At 32.9% G+C, this 22,129-nt stretch overlaps 2 protein-coding genes across 2 annotated transcripts; both read right to left on the reverse strand.

Moving 5' to 3' along the window:
• Positions 1–210: 210 nt before the first annotated feature.
• On the reverse strand, positions 211–9,582 carry LOC128163291 (isatin hydrolase-like). The gene is made up of 3 exons (XM_052826845.1): positions 8,664–9,582; positions 2,627–2,797; positions 211–2,115 (listed from the first exon to the last, which is right to left on the reverse strand). Exons 1-3 carry the CDS (start codon positions 8,840–8,842, stop codon positions 1,602–1,604), a joined length of 864 nt encoding a protein of 287 aa, XP_052682805.1. The 5' UTR covers positions 8,843–9,582; the 3' UTR covers positions 211–1,601.
• Positions 9,583–9,618: 36 nt separating this feature from the next.
• On the reverse strand, positions 9,619–21,586 carry LOC128162076 (isatin hydrolase-like). Its single transcript, XM_052825265.1, has 3 exons — positions 21,131–21,586; positions 12,297–12,467; positions 9,619–11,852 (listed from the first exon to the last, which is right to left on the reverse strand). Exons 1-3 carry the CDS (start codon positions 21,310–21,312, stop codon positions 11,336–11,338), a joined length of 870 nt encoding a protein of 289 aa, XP_052681225.1. The 5' UTR covers positions 21,313–21,586; the 3' UTR covers positions 9,619–11,335.
• Between the last annotated feature and the right edge of the window lie 543 nt (positions 21,587–22,129).

Below are 22,129 nucleotides of genomic sequence, written 5' to 3' on the forward strand. Positions count from 1 at the left end.
TTTCTACAAAAAGAGATCAAAACAGTCTAAAAATGGCCACAGCCATCGATCCTTCTGAACTTCTGATATACATATATGTATCTGATATATATATATATATATATATATATATATATATATATATATATATATATATATATATATATATATATATATATATATATATATATATATATATATATCTTGGAAATACACAAGAGGGTAGTTTGAATATATTTTATTTCTTTGATATAATGCTTTTGATATGATTTTAAAAATGATCAAACACAAGTCTTTAACAAATTCAAAATTACAACTCAGTGAAATACAAAATTTCACATAAAATGTAATTGTACTAACTGTGTACATGTATGAAGGCAGGCTTAATATACGTATGCATAATTATTGGATGAAAGAAGTCAAAATGCAAATTAACTTCTATATATAATGAATAACTCAACATGAACACTCAACCAAACTTCTAGCTGTTCACTCTGTTAAACAGAAAATAAAATGAAAATTACTAAATAAAATAATGAATTTTTTACATTTTGTAAGTGATATGTATTGTCATTAATAGCACAGATAAAAAAGTCTAAAGGCAATCTAAATCGAATTTAAATCAGTTACCCGTGACGAAACGTCAAAACAATAAAATTTTTAAAATGATTTTTTTTTGTAATTGATATTAGTCTTTAGTGATAGTTTCAAAAGAAAAGCACTTTATTATGACCAAAAATAATTGATCACGAGTAAAGCCAGTTTTGTTGAAATATGGGTATATATATTATTTCTATGACAGTGTGCACTCAATTTATATCTACAGTTTTCCTCAGCTACAATGCGAAAGAAACGTTCCTTTAATATAATTTGTTACAGAAGAAACGTCATTTCCACCACCAACCGAAAAAACTCAAAAGCAAACTTCAACCTAACCAGAAGTGTTCGTGATATTTAGCAAAGGTCAAGGTCTCTGGTTGCAACCAGAGGTCAAGATCAATACATTGTTCCTAACTACTCAAAGCTACAGTGGTTAAAATATGAGGCTTGTGAACGGCAGATCTTGAATTTAATTCAGCCAGGGCTTTTATGTTCATATCTATACACAGTTCAGTGACTTTGTCTCGTATAACACTACGAATCGTTTTTGTACTATAAAATCAAACAAATTCAAATGATGTATTGTTGAGGAGCAAGCGGGGTTGGCATCATTAAGAGAAATGGAATTTTCCAAAGTATATCAATATTCTAATACATTGTGTTTAATCCTACAACGGCTAAAATTATGTAAATATAAGTCATATGGAACCATTCTTTTGATATCATATTGGGATACATTCGGGCTTTATTAGATTTGACCACGCTCGACCGAAATTATCACCTCAAAATACTCAAAAAATGATCCCTTATTCGTTAACTTGTTTATCCAAAATTGCACATATTTTTGTTTCTTTGATGCATCGATCATGCTATCCTTTATAATTAAGTGAATTTCTGTTGATTCAAGAAACTATTTTAAAGTATAGCGAACTACATTTAGTGTACATTGTAGGTATTCATATGCGTTAACTACATTTATAATACAGCAAACTCAATATCAGTTCCACTACAAAGTTGTACAACTACAGAACGTTACACGCGAGGACGGCAGCCAAGAAGTACAAAAAGAACGTGAAACAAGTAACCAAGGCGGCAGCATTTGTTTTGTTAGGTTCGTCATCATATGTCGCGAAGACGCGCGCAGGTCCTCCACTTCCGTCAGCAATATTCAGAACCGGTATGTAAATAGTGCTTCCGCTTTCCGGCACATTATCCAGATTGGCCACATTTTCAATCCCCACGACTCTGTTTTTACCCAGTATCGTGTGACATGGGAAAGTTGAAGTCATTCCGTAATCTGTGGAGGGCGTGTCTACTCCAACAGCGTTGATTTGGCGCTTATTTATCAACCATGTGCAAGCGTCCACATGCCAGCTCGGGAAGTGCAATGTAGAAATATCTGTGGGTTCGGGGGACCCAAACACGAGTGTTTTATTTGGGTACTTGCTCGACCAACCGGAATTCATTATGGCGACAGCGCGTCGTGGCATTTCTCCGTACTTCTCCTCCCACATCAATAAGTCTTCAACAGTGACCCTTAAAGAAAGAAGGGAAGAAATGTAATTGTAAAAATGACCTACTGGCACAAATGCAACACTTCTAATGAAATATTAGTTTTGCTCACTTTAATCAATCAATCATGCAAAAAATAAAATAAAATGCGTCTCACTCGCTTGCTTCAATAAGAAAACCAATATTTGAATACACATTTACGCGTTCAATAGTTGATTTACCCTAGTGAAGGATACCGTTTATTGAAAAAAAAGAACAAAATTGTCAGAATTTTCTATTTTCCAAACTACATCTATAAAAAATGTAAAATATTTATACTTTGTGTTTTATGATTTGTGTCATTTTGAATATCTGACCATATTGGTTGAAAAAAAAATCATCATGAAAATTCGGTTGTTATTGGATTGATATTTTTTTTGCAATAAAATCAGGTTTTTGCCAAAAACTTCAGGTGTTGTTGATTGGTCCTCCCTACTATAAAGTCATAAATGTCAGATTGAATAATTGTAGACGCGTCCTTTAGAACTTTTACAACCTGTAATCCGGATTGGTTACGGCTTTGGACTTGACATTTATAATGACTCCAGCTCCATACAAGTTTTCCATTGGAATTTGGTCGGTTTTCCACATTCCTTGTACTGTATGAACGGGTGCGTCTATGTGAGTACCCATGTGTTCCGGCATCGCAAAGTGGTTGTTTTCAATCCTTTGAAAAAGAAGTTTGAAATCTTTTTACAATTACTATCATAAACTGCTCTATTTCTTGTCTCTATTTTGCAAAAGAGCTTGTAAATGATGACTATATTTTTAAACAATGAAATGCTTTCTTTTTTAAAAATCCGGGAAATGAAGATGGCGACGTTGCAGAATTTTTTTCTCTGCAATGATCGGTCGCTACCTTCATACCTTCCTATTGTTTATATTAACTTCTTTATTTTAACAAATTTATAAATTGGTTGTAAAAAGTAAGTAAAATGAACTAAATTATTGTAATATACATCAGCACGTTAGCTAAAAGATACAGTTAAATTCGAAATTCGGATTTTGAAATTTGGAATTCGAGTCTGACAGCATCATGATTATTTATTGCAGTCCGTGATTTTTATGAAGTCGCTTTAGGTTTCGACAAATCGATAAACAGGGTGTGTAGATGATTTGGGTCTGACTGTTTCTATAGAGCTGTTAGTTAACGATGTTTCCGAAAGAAAAAGACGGAATCATACAAGGTATATGTAAATTTTTACATTTAAAGTACTTTATATTTTCAGTATCTTATTTTTAGACTCATTATCTTCAAGCTAGTAATTTATTTATTTAAGGAATCATTTTTTGAGTATTATGAGGTCATAATTTCGGTCGAGGCGTGGTCATTTCAATTAAAGCCCGAAATGTTTTATGATAGATTTGACCTTGCTCAGACCGAAAGTATCACCTGGCTCGTAATATTCAAAGAATTACATATCATATGTATTCCTCATAACTTATTTATATCATTTCAAATTTTTACAATTAAAGCCACTGTTTTTTTTCATGTAACACATGATCTGTATTACTACGCGGAGCAGCCAATACCTTTTTCGGTTATGCTATGAGACACGCCCATTTTGTGTCAATCATGTTTCATGTAGTGATTGGTTTTTAGGGTTCAAAATTGATTCGTGATGTTTTCACAGAAAAAGACAGTTGAAAATGTTAATGTATGCAATTCAAAACATGATAGCGTGTTGTATAACATTTTGCGCAAAGGATATCAGTCCACAGACCCTGGAATGCTTTACGGCTCAGTCGTGCATTTTTGGGAAAAATAGATACCAATCTGACTATAGGAAAAAAGGCAAATTCAGCTTTTTATCTGTGTCCTTTTAAATCAGCACACAGTTTGCAGAGAGTAAAAAAATCGTTTAATAATAAAAATAAACGGTTTATTTTTAATATATTGGCACGTGGGATCAACTCGCACGTTTGGGTGGATAACAGTATATGCTATCTGTTCATAAAAAGGGAGAAAACCACCGTTTTAGATAAGCCCTTTGACACAAAAACTGTCTCTGTTGAAACAGTACTTTGTATGAACAAATAAGTTTTAATTTTACTTTGTTCGTCCAACGAGGCCATAGTTTGGGGCTCTATACACTTAATATAAATTCTTCAATATTTCCTATTTTTTATTGCTATTTGAAAAGGGAAAAATGCACACTCAGAACTAAAATAAAAAAAAAACCCATTGAAATCACACGTGTGCCTATTTAGTTATGTATGTCACTATATAAATGTTTTATTTTCAAGGCAAACGGATAAGAGTAACGTTTTGTTGTAATCTAGGTTTAAGTAAAGATTGAAATGAGGTTGTCTTTGCATGGTAAATCAAGTAGTGCAAGGCACAATGCGTGCACTAATAGTAAAATTAGTAAAAAAAAATAGTAAAAGCATGCAATAAAGCTTTGTTTAAATTTTGTCGGCGACATAATTCTCTGAAATATCAAGGATACATCAGGCCTACTTTATGCATTGATCAACTTGTTTGTGAAGCATGAAGTCATTGTGAAACATAGAGGGAATTTCTGACTATCTAAATATTTCGCCGGGGAAGATACCGTCAGTCTTTGTATACACGTAAATAGATTGTGACAACCATTCACCAATGAGTTCAATTGCTGTTTCATGAATAATTAATAATTAATTACTAAATTTTCAATTGAACTTAAAAAGTCGTAGGTATCTGTGATTAATCGCCGATCCAGAAAAGTTTACCAGGAGGAGGGGTGTAAGATAAAATATGTTTTTCCGGATGAGGGGGGTCTGATGCCAGATTTCGGTAATTCTAATAAGTTTAAAATATCTAGAAGTCCGCCACCCTTAGTATTAATATGATAAACCATTGTTATAATCACAAACTGTTCCCTGAATATTGCCTTGGACCTTACAACCTGAAAAAAACCCACAATTTTTTAGAACAATCAATTAATCCAACGTCGACAACTGCACTTAAACTTAATGATGTTATATAGATCAACTTTATACAATTTTGTTTTGATTTGTGAACTGTTTTCCCAATACGCATTCAAACTCGTATTAAAAATAAATCATTGGAAAGGAAGGAAGGGGATAAGGCCCTTGACCCCTCTGGATTCTTGAACAAATAAACGTATTATATATATATATATATATATATATATATATATATATATATATATATATATATATATATATATATATATATATATGCCTCGGACTAGAATGTCTCGTCGTCATTGGATGAACTGCGTCACGTGATTGCCGATTGCCTTGTAAATTTCTTTACACGGCGGGCATCAAAATTTTTACAGCAACAAGGCGGACGTACGTTATTTGAGCTGACATTTTACACAACGTTCAACAATACCTTTATTTTTTAGACCCCAAAATATTTATAGTGACCCCTTTGCCCGTGACGTATTAAACGATCCTATTCAACGACATCCAGGTTTGCACAGACGACTGACGAGAAAGGTACAAAATTAGAAAATAACCCTTTGATTTTAATCGTTATATATTATCTTTTGTTGTTTTTATATCAAACTTTGGGTCATCGACAATACAAAACATATATATTCCTTTTTGCACGCATATTCAGATTATTTTAAAAGTTAACCTCATGATAAAAAAAACAGTCTTTCAATGTGCGGGCGGAGTTTTATTCCTCTTTTTTTTACCTAAGAGAGAGAGAGAGAGAGAGAGAGAGAGAGATAGAGAGAGAGAGAGCATATGTGATTTGTGCATGCAATAAACTAACCATAACTTCAATCTCAAAATATCCCCGGAATAGTTGCGTGAAGCTATAAGACGGATTTCCAGGCCAGGTAATAGAGTCCCTTGTTCTGCTTGTAGCTCAGATCCACGATTCTAGGCACGGTCTGGACCAAAGTGACCGTCGTCGCCAAGAAAAGAACACAGAAGTCGACGTGGTATGCCATCACTAAGCAGCGCTTCTATATATTTTACTACTCTTTCGATGAAATCGTGTATCTTTAGATTTGCTCTATTTAACGCTCATTTGTAATTGTAAACTCTTTTTCACGCACACCGAACCTTGGCTAGGGGATAGAAAACAAACAACGAGTTCGATAAAAATCACATACCATTGCTAACGATGAGAGATCCTTTTAAAGACACGTTTTCTGCATTTATGTATTTTGTTAAACTTCAATCTTTTCTATATTAAAACATTTTAATTATGATCCGCACAACACATTTACTACATGACCTCGACAACGTACGCAAAGATAAAAGTGCCTTTAAGATTAACAAACAAGTATTTGATTTTCTTACACGATATTGAATATTCATCACAAGATTACAGAACATACATCGCAAGATTATCGAATAAACACTGCAAGATTTAGAACATTCAGCACAAGATTTTGAACATCCATCATTAGGGTTTAAACATACATCAGAAGATTTTGAATATACCTCACAAGATTTTCTTATAAAGCAACGTTTTTATGCGTTACACCCCATCCTGGATTACATAATGTAAATTAAGGGTTATTTTGAAATAAATCAGTTTCTGCAAGAAATAGTTAAAACATTGGACGGAAAGACTTGCTGGAACGCGTTTTGAACAAAAATAATATTGCAACTTCTGCATCGGAGAGGAATATCCAATAAACGATGAAACAAAACAGACTGAAATCAAGGCATACACATTTCAAAAATCCTCAATGGTTGAAGCCGTTTTCCTGTGTCTATTGTAACATCGCACATGCGCATACCACACACTGTGGCAGGTCGTGCAATTACTGCATGGATTTTAGAAACGGAGAATTTGTAGAAACCGACGGAAACGATGATACGTTGTTACTTTCTTGAATTTACTATCATTTATCTACTGTGTTGGATGAAGTGCCGCTAGGGTCTTTAACAAGATACAGACGTTCTACACTCTGTATGAACTACACACGTGTTCGATGTGGATGTCAGGTTAGGCAACACTCTCTGTGCGAAATAATACAAATACACTAGAAAATTTTACACACATTTTTATTACAATGTGTAGTTCATGCATTTAGAAGTCCGTGCAACCTTAATGCCTTGATCGAAAAGCTATCGACCTTAACTTTCTTGACCGGTATATATATACCCAAGTGGCAGTTCAGATGCGATCAAAACTTATATGGCGACCAAATGCTTTTATGAATGCATGTCAGCTGTAAGAATTATACAATAATAATTGGCTTTACGTAGAAATAGGCAAATATACATGAATTAGATCTTCCGTAAACTTTGACAAAGGATATATATTGGCCAAATATTTAGTGAAGAAAAAAACCCCAAATAGTTAGCTTTAAAATTCAATTTTTTTTTATCTTTATACCAAGTTTTTTTTTTCCTTTAGGAGATTAAAATAGTTAAAAAAAAGTGACCGTGACTCCATCCTAATGGAGACGCCCAATCACATGGCATTTTTATCATTAAGGAAAGAGTCTTTTTCTGGTTCTCGACTTGTCAAACGTAAATTTGATTAATTGTTCATTAAATCAAGATGAAAGGAAATTAAAATAGTATAATTATCTTTCTTATTTACCATCATACAATTTGGCATAGAAATACTAATCAATGTTTAGAATCTAACAAGGACTACATTTTTGGCGTGATATTGGCGTAGGGAAATATCAAATGTTTCGCAATTCAGAATTGCTGCAGATTAATGAGTTTGTTTTAGCATTTTATAAAACAATAACATTAATGTTGGATTTTTTTTACTAATAAATGTGATCTAATAATGTGATACTTGGGTTTTAGAATATGTTTTTAAAATATGATTTGCCTATCAAATTACATTTTTATAAGCTTTTAAAAGCTCCCATTCTATACATTGATTTTTGTGAAAAAATTACTAAAATCAGTTTTTCTCTCTAATCAAATGGTGAAGAAATTTTGAATATATTAGCTTTTCTGTCAATTTATATCTTTATATAAAGTCTTCAAAATACATAAAAATCAGAAATGTTTTATTTTTGAAAGCATAAAAAAATAATCAAAATTTCTTCACCATTTAAGAAAATTAGAGGAAATGCGGGCTAAGCAATATCAATTTTAGTATAAATATTTATTCCAATTTAGTAGTATAAGCTGATACACAATCTGATATTCTATCATTTCCTTGAAGAATAGAATCTTGAAATCTTAAACAAATGTCTACAGAACTACAAAGAGCTACACTTATTATTTTCATCCTTTACGTTGAGGAAAAAGGTTGTGACCTTGACCTGAACTTTATGCAAAAACAAAAAGTTCGAATTTGATTAAACTGTAAGGATCATTTAGTAATATGATCTGTTTGACTGTGTCAAAATTTCATGAATTTCTTATTATAAGAAGTATGTTTGATAACGAGAAGACTCCTTCCTTAAGGTATATATAACGTCTTATTATACCATAGAATATTTTCTACGTAAAAATTGCAACGAATAAACACGCTATTCTATCTAACCTTGACATATGGAACATAGTTAAAGCAACCACTCACACATACATATTTGTTAGAGGTAGAGAGAATTGCACGATATAGTGAGTACATTTATACAAACCATGAATTTTCATAAAATCCTCGGACTATCACTGTGAATTCATACGGGGGGTTTCCAGGCCAGGTAAGGGAAGCATTATTTAGTATATGGCTTAAATCCACAATTCTAGGAACAGCTTGGACTAAACTGACCAAGGCAACCTTCCAGAAAAGAACATTGCTAATACAATTTTTAGACATATTTAAATCCTTTTTTGTTTTTTTTGTTTTGTTGAAAAGATCAACGTAGCGGTATCTTCTCTCAACTTTTAACGTGTACACGTAAGCTTAATTTTAAATATAATAAATTCAAGCATGAATGCTTTAGCTTTCATATATATTGACAACATTTAACCTTAAGTTAAATCGTTAATAAAAATCAGTAAAGTATAGGCACTTGATAGAAAACATTCCATTTAATAATCAAAAAGGATTTTTTATAGCCAAAATAATACCGTATCTTTTAAGGACATGTATTAGTCGTCACATTTCTGTGTACTGAGACGTGAAAAATGGTTAGTTTTGCAAACTTAAGGGTTGGAAATAAAAATCAATAAAACATATTTATCTTATTGATCAAAGGCGGATCAAAACAGGTGGTAGGGCAGATCCGGATTCGGTAAACCTATTGGGTGTGCGAACTTTAATTAATAAATGACCAGGTCTACACTAAAAGGCCATGATACGATGAGTTTAATATATCAATTTCAAAGCTGCAAAATTGTAAAACAAATGTATAACAGGCAAATGTGTAATTGACAGAACTACAGCATTCTGTCTACATTTTAACTACCTTTCAGAGCTCCATTCTGTGCAAGAGAAATATGCATTAGTTATTAATACTGTGGAATCATTAGATTTCGTGGTGGCTCAACTTTCATGGAATTGATAAATTAGGGTAATAAAGTCATATTTCCTTTTGTAGCTATATAAGAATACACGAAAATACGTCCCCCCACGAACCTTTTTAAAAAATGTAAGCCATCCACGAAAATTGGCCCCCACGAAATTTAATGATTCCACAGTAATATACAGCTACAGATATTTGATTCTAAATGCCAATATCTTATCCACTGACTGTGAGATACAATGCTGACATGAACACCCAATTGCTGCTTAACCTACACTATCCATGATAACGGTCAATATCAGACCATTTACATCTATTACTAGTATTTGGTGTTTTCTATAAAAAATAGTTTCTCATATACTATGAATGGAAATATTGTATAAGTTTTTTATAAAGATATTTCATTTTTGATTTATACAGCTGTTTTTATTTTTATAAAATTAAATTATCAACAACGCAATTTAGAAAAATGCTCCAATTATGCATAAGAAACAAAACCTAGATACATTGTATAACAACATTTATAAATCGTACAATCGTATAAATACATAATTATGAAGTAATGTGTACATGAAAGCGAAGTTTTTCTTAAATGAATGAACCAAACAGCAAGCAACATCACAAGGAATAAAAAGTAGTTGTAGTAGTTTATTGGCGTATATATTACATGCATTGTCTTAGCATAAATTTAACAGTTTTTTACAATGGATATGGGTACAGGTGGGAGGAGGCAGGTTATATAAATATAAAGTATACTTTACATCTGCAAATATGTTTCCTTATATGAACCTGCAGAATAGCAAGAACGCTCATTTCTGCATGAATTTTTTCATGTCGTCACAATAATAGCAGCGCTTATCGCTTGTCTCTTGGATTATTGTAAACCTAAAATATCAGTAATTTTGATTTTAAATTATGTTACTTAAAAGAGTATTCGAGTACTTTCAGTAATACCCCAATTCTGAATGATACGTATGGTGGCATAGATCTGCCACCACTTGTCAGATAATTATGTCGACTTGTCAGATCTTGATGTCTACTTGTCAGATAATTATGTTCATTTGTCAGTTCTTTAAGTCGACTTGTCACTTATTCACATGTTTAAGAATTCTACACTTTAACCTTTCCACGCCCAATTTGTGCCATCCATTTGAAATAATATTTTTCGACAAGTCGACATAAGGATCTGACAAGTCGACATAATCATCTTTTAAGTCGATATAATTATTTGACAAGTCGACATCAAGATCTGACAAGTCGTAATAATTATTTGACAGGAGGACATAACATCTGACAAGACAATATCATTATCTGACAAGACTTACAATATGAATGATAATTTTCTTTAAACTAGTTGCCATATCATTTTTACTGTCAGATAATTATGTTTACTTGTCAGATCTTTATGTCGACTTGACAGATAATTATGTTAACTTGTTCGATCTTTATGTCGACTTGTCAGATGAAATTGGTTAACTTGTCAGATATTTATGTCGACTTATATGATATCATGATGACAAGTAAATGGCAGTTAGTGACACTCACCCAATTTGACAACAGAATATTGAGTTTCTAGTCACTATGGTTATTTTCTGATAAGTCAACATAAAGATCTGACAAGTTTACATAAATATCCGACAAGTCGACATTATCATATGAGAAGTTAACATAATTATCTGACAAGTGATGGCAGATCTATGCCACCATAGTAACACCATACTAAAGGAAAAAGATAGCAGTTATGTTAAATGGTATATAAAAAATACCAACAAAGCGGCATTAAAGACAGTTGTAAAACGTACAGTGTATAATATCAGGTTTTCTATTTCCAAAAAAATGTACCACTAAATTACAACTGTACACATAAAAACGCCTGCAAATAAGTGTACATAAATAATGGAGCTAGTAACCATGGCAGCGGGGTTTGTTTTGCTAAGATCGTCATCAAAAGTAGCAAAAACGCGAGCAGGTCCTCCGCTTCCGCCAAAAAGGTTCAGGACCGGAATATAAATCGTACTTCCGTTTTCCGGAATGTTATCCAGATTTGCCACGTTTTCAATTCCAACAATATTTTTTTGTCCAAGAATCGCGTGACATGGCATGTTTGTGGTCTGTCCGTAGTCTGTGGAGGGCGTATCCACACCGACAGCGTTGATTTGGCGCTTGTTTATCATCCACGTAACTGCATCCTCGTGCCAGCCTGGGAAGTGAAATGAAGAAACATTGGAGGGCTGGGGGGTCCCAAACACGAGGGTTTTGTTTGGATACTTACTCGACCAACCTGAATTCATTATGGCGACAGCACGTCGTGGCATTTTCCCGTATTTCTCTTCCCACACCAATAAGTCATCAACAGTGACCCTCAAATTATAACAAGAAATAATGCATGTTTACTGACCTACTTGTACACATGCACCATAGTTATTGTAGGGTTTAGCTTTGTTGAATAAAAACATTTACATGCAAATTTAAAAAAAAATCATTTTACAGCCATGAACCAAATTAAAATGTTTAAAAAACTAGTTACATGTAGTATTCAAAAGTTAATATTATCATATTGATCCAATGATTCGTCTGTTGAAAAATGTTTGTCAGAATGTTTGGCCAGCGCAATTTTGAAAAGGTTTCGGGATATTTTTACAATTCACTCATTTTTTTAATCTTGCAAACTAGCCGAATATAGATAAGTTGTGCCAAAAATTCAACGCAGGTACAAATCCATATATATTAAGCGATCAAAATCAATTGCGCAACACTTCACACGTATTGTAATTGAAACTTTATTTTTTTTTTCAGGTTACATACCTGTAATCTGGATTGGTTGCGGCCTTGGACTTGACATTTATAATGACCCCTGCTCCGTACAAATTTTCCATGGGGATTTGATCAGCTTTCCACCCTCCTTGCGCTGAATGAGCGGGTGCGTCTACGTGAGTACCCATGTGTTCCGGCATCGCGAAATGATTGAATTCAAACCTTTAATAAACCTCAAATAAAACAATACATTGCATTTTTAAGTGCTTGTTTACAAAAGAACTTGCAATTGTTTTCGATATTTAAATCAGATGCCGGCATGGCAAAGTAAGTGTTTTCAAGACTTTTGATACGAGAAAGATACCTAATTACAATCGTTTTTATATATTTGTTTTCGGCGTCCAATTGTATTTATAACAATATTAAATGCAAAACTTCAACGCTTTGCATTTATCCTCTATTTACTGTAGTTTCATAAACAAGGGCACCGCTAAGCGGAGCATTCCCTTGCGACATGAATTATTGTGTGGGGGATGCATTATTTAGGAATATATAGTTATGTAAATGTAAATGAGGAGACCACATTCTACTAACCCTCCTTTACTACAAAAATTAATTTTTCTTTTCCTATACCAGATCCAAATCCAAAAAATATTAAGTTGTTGATTGGAACTACTTACTTTCACTTTGGTTTCACAGAAGAAAAGCGGTGGTAGTTATTGTCAAGTCGTACACAAAATTTGTTTAAAACGATTTATTAAAATTACTCAACTAATTGACATAAAAATTAATAGGGTTTGTCCTTTTACCATGCCAAATAAGTGTACGAAGTTTGATACATATCCATGAAAGGGGTTTCTTTTAAACTTGCTTCCAAGCTGAACACACACACGCGCAGCAGCAATGCAATATCCCCTTCGCAACAAGTTGCGCGAGGGGATGATTGAGAACTAAGGAATCATTCTTTGCGTATTATGAGGTGATCAAATGCGGTCGGTGGTGATCTAATCCAATCAAGCCTAAATGGATTTTGGAAATATTTAATCACGCCCAATCCTATTTGATCATTTCATTACATTCAAAAAAGGCTTCCTTACTACAGACCCTGAAACGTGCTACTACACCTCTATAACGAACCGTACCGTTCCGTGCAAGAAACGAACCGTACCGTTCACAAAACGAAACGTACCGTTCACAAAGCGTACCGTACCGTTCACATAACGAACCGTACCGTTCACAAAGCGAACCGTACCGTTCACAAAGCGAACCGTACCGTGCAAAAAGCGTGTAAGATAATTTATGCAAGACCCGCCTCCAGACGGAAAAAAAGCGTACCGTACCGTGCAATAAGCGTGCAACTTCCATATATGGCTTATTGACCTAATGTCTTTCGATGAATACGGACGGAGATTATCGCTGACCAGATAAGTTCAATACTTTGCTAGATTTTCTATGCGGGATTAGATAACACATACTAAGATTTAAAACTGTTATTCTTATTAAAACAGTCACAAAAATATTTCATTTCTTAGACCGTAACCATTTCTTTGTTTTTCGACAAAACTTGCATCGCCGATTTCTTAAACATTGTAAACTATTAACGTTCACACAATCCGTGGTTATACTGTTTTGATTATTTTTATGAAATGTTTTAAACATTGGGTACATACTGGACTTTACATAGCTTTAAGTGATTCTCGGGAGAGAGAGAGAGAGAGAGAGAGTGAGAGAGAGAGAGATCTCGTTACCCGAAACGTTAGAAAGTAGCGTTTGTTAAGAAATATATATATATATACACTATGGCTAAACAATGTTGAAATATATCTATATATAATTTTATATCCTTTTTAAATTAAAAAAAAAATGTTGACTGAAGTTACGCAGACCCAGAAAATGTAAATGACAACCACATATTACCGGTGACTCGAATGATTTGTTTTTGAGCTATTTATGTACCAATAAATAAACAAAAAATCACTGATACATGTATGATGAATTGTAAATAAATACATGTACAAAATCTAAATGCATTAAATGCAAGCATTGAACGGAAAAAAAGTACACGCATTCCATAAAATAACTTTCAACTTTATTTCCCGCATAGCTGGTAATGGCGTCGTGATTTCACTTGAACAAAAATCACTCCAGCGAAACACGTGTACAGAAGCTGATCTTTGGTTCTATACACAACAGGTGTTATTGTCTTTCTTTGGTTTTTAGCAGTTATTGTACTTTACAACTAACTCTGTATATTTGGACGCTTAAATAGGTGTACACGAGATGCTGGTATTCACACCTTTCCACGGGCACCTGTGAGGTTACTCATCACAATCTGTCGTGTGTATAGTCTGAGTATATCTTACTTCTACTTTGTTAGTTTCATGGCTTTTCTTAATCTCTAAAAAACAAAAGAACCGTCTGTAGAAATGGACACAAACAACTACACGAAAGACTATCGGCGCGTGGATCCGTGGAACAATTCAGCGACTCTATACATGCGGGATTTTCACATATTAACTTGCGATAAAAATATCATTTACCGGGTACATTTATGTACCCCAAAAAAATGATTAATTAAATCATAAATAGTTGAATGAGATAACAAGTACATGTTAGCACAAACACAGCTCTTTTAAAATTTATTTTCACTCTTATATGTGTGATGTGACATAGCGTCGAAATTATAACCGTCGAGATCAATCTATATGTACATCATCCGCTGTACAAACTTTTAGTCATTGTGTTGAAATCGTTTTGAAAACCATGAGTCTAAAATAAATGAATTCAATTCATACAAATAAAAATCTAATAATTCCAAATGGCTTGCACACAATTACATACACCCTCAGAGAGAGAGAGAGAGAGAGAGAGAGAGAGAGAGAGAGAGAGAGAGAGAGAGATTATAATACTTAAATTAAAATTTTATCACTGAACTTTATTATTTAAAATTTCGCTTTAGGTTTCTATAGTTGGTCATTTGAGCGGGATTTTATCTCAGGACACCACGTGCTTCGCCTGTCAATCAGTAACAGTACAGATCACGCCACGCGCTGTGTGCTACTTGGCTCCTCCTATATGACTAGAAGAAAATTATCGACTGAAACGTTTTTGTTTTATGTTTTCTTATATCCCTATTGAAAAGAGTGTTCCTATCTTAAATTATTCAACAATAATTTCTCTCCGATTTCATGATTATAATTCATGTACTGGCGATCAGAGTCGTTTTCCCTCGCTGTCGTATTATTTTTGTTACTAGATAAATTCTTATATATTTATAACTTTTAACATTGAATTCATTTGTTGATTACCGGGTATTTTTTCGTGTCCTGTTTACAACAAGTATGTGTGTAAAAAGGTAAATAAAATATAAACAGGTTAGTCAGCATTTGTAAAACGTCAGCTAAATCGCATGCATACAGTGAAGAGCGGACACTTGTTCAACAGAATGATAAATATCGCCATTATATAAATAAAAGTGAACATGACTGTATAGTTTAACGGAAAAACAAAAACTAATAGTCATATTTTGACTATACACGCGATCTTAGTTCAGACAAGAGAGGCGATGACGGGTTAGATGTAGGTATGATCTATGTATTCAAACAAGTGCAGAAAATCATAGAATTAATATTTAAATGAATAAAAATTCGTTTCAAAAAACTATATAACAGTTGATTTCAAGATTTCTTATCTATCCATTAATTTTACATCGTCTATTCACTAAGGCAATCGGCGATCGGCAATAGTACTACAGTAGTACGCAATAAAGAATGATCATACGAATTATGAATAATAAAAACTAGCCGAGAATCAAGACAACGATAAAGGAAACTAAACTAAAAAAAAATATCGGAATAAAGTCGGGGCAATTTGTTATAGCAATTTTAAATGGATTAGAAGTATTTAATGACTTCAACTCAAGTACATGTACATGTATAGAAATAAAAACTCAAGATGCTTTGTAAAATTATCGACAGCTCGCTGAATTAACAAAAATATATCGGATTAAAGTCAAACAGTTCTTTTAATCTATCTGAATGATTACATTAATCTAAATTAAATACTAATAATAACAGACTGATCAAAATTAAAATTACCCCCGCTTCCCAGTTGTCACTGAGTACACGGTTCACACAACGTATCAAAAACGGGGGAACGGATGGACGTTCTGATTTTAAATAGATCGATTGAAATTCTTTTGTAATATATCATATAAAAAAAGAAAAATTCTTGTCATAATTACCACCTTGCTGAAGTAGATCGGGCAAAAACTAAACAAAATTATATGGAGAAAAATCAAAGCGTTCAGGCCACGCCTACCTCATTAATAAAGCGCGCAAACCGTTCACAAAGCGTGCAGCTATTTTTAGCAAAGCGTACCGTGCAAGAAGCGAACCGTTCCGTTCACAAAGCGTACCGTACCGTTCACAAAGCGAACCGTACCGTTCACAAAACGAACCGTACCGTTCACAAAGCGAACCGTACCGTTCATAAAGCGTAACGAACCGAACCGTGCAACTGGTGTAGTAGCACGTTTCAGGGTCTGTACTTATATTATAAAAGTTAAAGCAATTATTCTTTAAACCATTACAAAAAAGTCATTAATGACGTGTATTGGAATAAACATTACAGAATTGATTCGTAGTGTTATCACACAGATACTGAAGCGTATTAGTGCCACATATGCACTTCACATTTATTTTTATTTTCCACGCTTTAATCTGTTAATTTTACACTTTAATCTGTAAATGTACACTTTATTCTATAAATTTTAATACTTTAAAGTGTGAATTTTACAGATTAAAGTGCAAGATTTACAGACTAAAGTGTGAATTTTACACTTTAAAGTGTGAATTTCACAAATTAAAGTGTAAAATTTACAGATTTAAGTGTGAATTTTAAAAATTAAAGTGTGGAAAATAAAAAAAAAAAGTGAGGTGTATATGTGGCACTAATACGCTTCCGAACACATAATGATGCACGAAAACTTAAATAGTTTTTTCTGGTTAGATTCGTGGATTGTTTGTTATCGATAGTTTAATTTAGTATAGACTTCATTGGGGGATTCTACAGAAATAAATCTTATAACGAAGTTGTTCATAAGATAAAAAAATGCCATTTCAAATAAGCATCCTCCCTGACTATCAAGCATTCTCTTTTCAAACTTATTCGTCAGAGCGAAAAAAAATTTTCGTTTGGTCTTTCCACAAATTTATAGTTAAGCCATCTTTGCTTGATAATGTATTCTGTCCACTCCTTCCACGAAAACACATTGCTAGCAAATATTTTGTTCGGTGTTTGATACACTTCATATGCTTTTGAAGATTTTTTTTTCGTAGTTACTAAGCAAGTGAAAAAAAAATTATTCAGAACCCCCCTTCCCCCCCCAAAAAAAAAAATAATTATGTAGCAGCCTTTTAAGATCAAATTCAATGTGTGACAGATAACACTTTTGAAATCAATATTAACTCGCGTGACAAACTTGATGATAAAATAGAAAATAACATTTCAATGAATTGAATACCTGCAAAGCTTTATACAATGAAAGGAAACATTCTTGGCTTCATGTACTTAAATTTATAAAAATTCATCTTGTGGGCAAATGTTGAAAAGACAAAAGGTTAATAGATAAAAGTTGCATACAGGACACTGGAGATTGACATGTCATTTGTATTTGAATGGTTACAGTATTGAATTGTTAATGAAAATATTGAGACGTAGTTCTTCAGTATTAAAAGATTACAATTACTTGTACAAAAACTAGGCATTTGACCACCGTTCAAGAGAAATTGTTTTAGATTCTTTTATAAATTAGGGTTTTAAAATCATAAGGTTTGACAATTGATGAAAATGCAAATCGTTTTTTTAATCAAAATATGAAAAAGAGTTTCGTTTAAACCATGCATTGCTCAGCAGCCGAAAAAGTTATACCTATATGTTAAAGGGACTTGGACACGATTTGAGATCAAAAATTTTATTTTTATTTTTTATGTATAAAATGGTTTACTGATGTATTTTAAATGTTTGACCAAAATATGGAATGTTAAAGTCAAGTTACAAGCGAGATACAGAGGTAAGAATTGATTGTTATGTAAACAAAGCTCGAGACTTACAGTTGTTTACAAAAAATTTAATGCAGAGAATTATCATTTCTTAGACAAAATGATATTTAAAAAACAATTTAAACTAATTTATTATCTTCATAAATACTATTATCAACAAAAGAAAGATACATTTGATTGAAACTGACACCAATACAACACATATGTAAAAAATGACAATATTCGAGTTTTGTTTACAAAACAAAGAATTAGGAACTCTGTCTCTTGCTTAATACTTGATATTTCACTTTCAATTATAAACTTATATATTTATCAATATAAACATTGAAAATGGAAAAATAAAACTTGAAAATTTTAAGTCAAATCGTGTCCAAGTCTCTTTAAGAATTTTGGCCAATAAGCTAAAATTGCCTGCACCAGCGTAATTGCTTACACCTTTGGTATTTCAACACGTGTTTTATGATGTCCGGAAGCTAAAGTTAAATTTTACCTAATAACAATTAATGTAAAATTAATTAAAAACCAACTTTCATTTTCGATAAACCAGCTCGAAATAGCAAAAATGTAAGGTGGTAGACACGCTTTGGCGGATCCAAGTCAGGGGTAGTTTGAATCAAGATTTATGTTTTGCAATGAAATAATATTGAATGATTACCTAAACAGTGAATATATATATTAGGAACTTACCTAGATTACACATAGAAGTTAAGATTTGACAAACGTTGAATAAATGAAATAAGGCAATTCGTTTCTTGAGTGAGTGATTTTAGTTTTGATAGATAGAGCTAGCGAAGCGCGACCTCAGGCGAAAGATTGGAATAAAACTTTCCGGAACGTGGTTACCAAGAACGCGGTTTGACTAATTAACGTCATGGCTAATAGTGTAGTAGAACGGGTTCATCATGCATCACGGGCAGATATTCATACCATGGATGGGACAAAATTTAATATATAAAATAGAAAAGTTTTAGTTTTTATCAAAATGGGTGCCTAGGAACGCGGTTTGACTAATTTACACAATGGTGGAAGTGTAGGGAGAGATATTTTGGATTTGAAACTTTGATGTAAAAAAAAAAAAATGGAAACTAATATGCATACACTAGCGTTTTATTTTTCAAATTTCATACATCTAATACCACGATAGATTGGTAGTAAACTTCATACATTAGTTTATAAACAAGGAACAGATTGTTTTATCAAACGGGGACGTTAAATTTGGTGGGGGGGGGGGCACCCTCCTAATCATTTGTTCAAAACAGTCTTTTATCCGACCTTCATATTGGGACAGGGATGAAAGATTTACTAAGATTTGACCTAAATAATAAAATTTAGATTAGAGTCGTCTTTTACACCCACTCACTGGTTTAAAAAAAATCATTGTAATCATTTTCCACTCAGCTGCAAAAAAAAATTGAAGGCCGTGTTCATGTATATATTATCCGATTCAGTTTAAATTTTTCATCCCTTTTCTAAATATCCAGCTATGTAGTTTTTTTCTTTTTCGACTATAAAGAATAGGTTAAGAAAACTAACTAGATACGATCTCGTTACGAGTAACGAGTAGGTCTTTCGTTCAATATCGGAACTGTACGATTAAAGTATCAATGAAATTTTAGAATTTCCCCTTAACCCCCCCCCCCCCCCCCCTATTAGATAATTTATACGATTGTCAATATCCTTTAAAATGCTTTACAAAGTGTTTTGCTTTTTCACATACAAGACATTAAAAATTTCAGATTTTAGTTCCTTAAAATCCCTTATTACGTCATCAATGGGCGTGGAATGAGTTTTTCAAACTGCTATTGTTACGATCAACAACTTTATTGCTTTAATGCATTACAAAATCTTGATAGTTTTTATGGACACGCGTAAAAGACTTTACGCGTGTCTTGGCCTTTAATTTCAGGAGCTAGCCCCTCTTCTTGGGTTCATGTAAAAGATCTTAAGAATACTAACATTTTTTGTTCTTACACCAATCTAAAATTGTTGATCATTTTTGAGATACAAATGATTGAATATTTTAGGGTCCAGCCCTTTAGATCCTAAATGGGGACAGACATTGGTGTTTTGATTAATGTAATCGATAAGCACCATAAATGCAGGTATTTTCATTTATCTTCTACAATGCTGAGCAAAATATGTCTCCTTCTCTTGATATATTGCGTCAAAGTTTAAGTACTTTGCCCCTCAAAATCCCTAATTACGTAATAAATGGGCGTGGCAATAATGTTACCTTATAGATATTGTTACGATCAACAACTTTGTTTTTATAATGCATTACAAAATCTTGCCTGTTTCAAAGTTATTTGTAACAGAGTTCATGAGTGGCTTGGCTCATGATTTCCTTTTAAAGGTCTTAAGAATTCAAACATTTTTTGCTCTTACACCAATCTAAAATTGTTGATCATTTCTGAGCTAAAATGTTTGAACATCTTAGGGTCCAGCCCTTTAGATCCTAAATGGGGACAGACATTGGTGTTTTGATTAATGGAATCATCAATACAGACATTTTCTCTTCTACAATGATGAGCAAAATATGTCTCCTTCTCTTGATATATTGCGTCAAAGTTTAAGCACTGTGGCCCTTCAAAATCCATAATTACGTAATAAATGGGCGTTGCAATGATTTTGCCTGATAGATATTGTTATGATCAACAACTTTGCTTCTATAAAGCTACATAAAATTTTTATCGTTTTTAAGTTATTTGTAATTCTGTTTTAAACGGAAGACCTTAAAAAGAAACAATTCGGACACGATGCACTTTTAAATATTATTATTAGAGAGAGAGAGAGATTATGTTTATATCCAAGCAATAAACCTACCATATTTTATAAGTTTTAGAATATCCCCGGAACAGTTGCGTAAGGTTATAAGACGGGCTTCCGGGCCAACTGATGGTGTCTCCGTTTTGCTTATAGCTCAGATCCACGATTCTAGGTAGAGTCTTGACTAAAGTGCTCATCGTAGCCAAGAAAAAAACACAAAGATTTACGTGACGTTCCATCTTATTCACAAAGCCGCGTCCTTTTTTTCTCTATTCTTTCGATAAAAATTGGACAAATTGCCAAGTTGAACTTAAACAAAAACTGATTTCTTATTATTAAACAGGTTTACATAACTTGATGTGCCTAAATTAAGTACAACCGGAACCTAAAGAGGCCAACACAAATCTGACACGAACCTGGAGATTTTTCTAGACTCAATTGCACACATATAAGTCATGAACTTATTATTCCTTGCGTTGTCCTAGATTTTCTACATACATTGCTCTTTTAGTACATTTCATGTTCTGAATTGCATCGGATGCGTTGGCTTTTATATTATATTACCCCCACTTACCCCGACATTGAATAGGTGGGTTGAATTTAATATTTTGATTGTACAAACGATTTCAAATTTTATGCATTTTATCGGTTTTTGAATCGTTTCTAAATTATGCAAATGGTTTTCAAATTCGTATGAACAATTTTATTTTTCTCCAAAACAACCCCTCCCCCCCCCGAACCCCCCCCCCAAAAAAAAACACCCAAAACAACAAAAACAACAAAAAACTAAATGGCAGCTTTATCTGCACTAAAGAAAAATACTAACAATTTACCATCCTAATAAAAGGCCATTGTCTATCGTGTCGTTCTACTCCTCGGTATATGAATGTAACAATTCTCACTATAATGTTATCTTTTTTAGGTCAACAACATATATTTCATAACTGTTTATAAAAAGAGGCTGATTTAATGACGTAATAGAAATGATAGTGTCATTAACCAAGACCTTGAACGTTGTGTCAGACAGCAATTTGACGTTTATTTCAATGTCGGTCA

The sequence above is a fragment of the Crassostrea angulata genome, chromosome 9 (assembly GCF_025612915.1).
Source record: "Crassostrea angulata isolate pt1a10 chromosome 9, ASM2561291v2, whole genome shotgun sequence".
Lineage (NCBI taxonomy): Eukaryota > Metazoa > Mollusca > Bivalvia > Ostreida > Ostreidae > Magallana > Magallana angulata.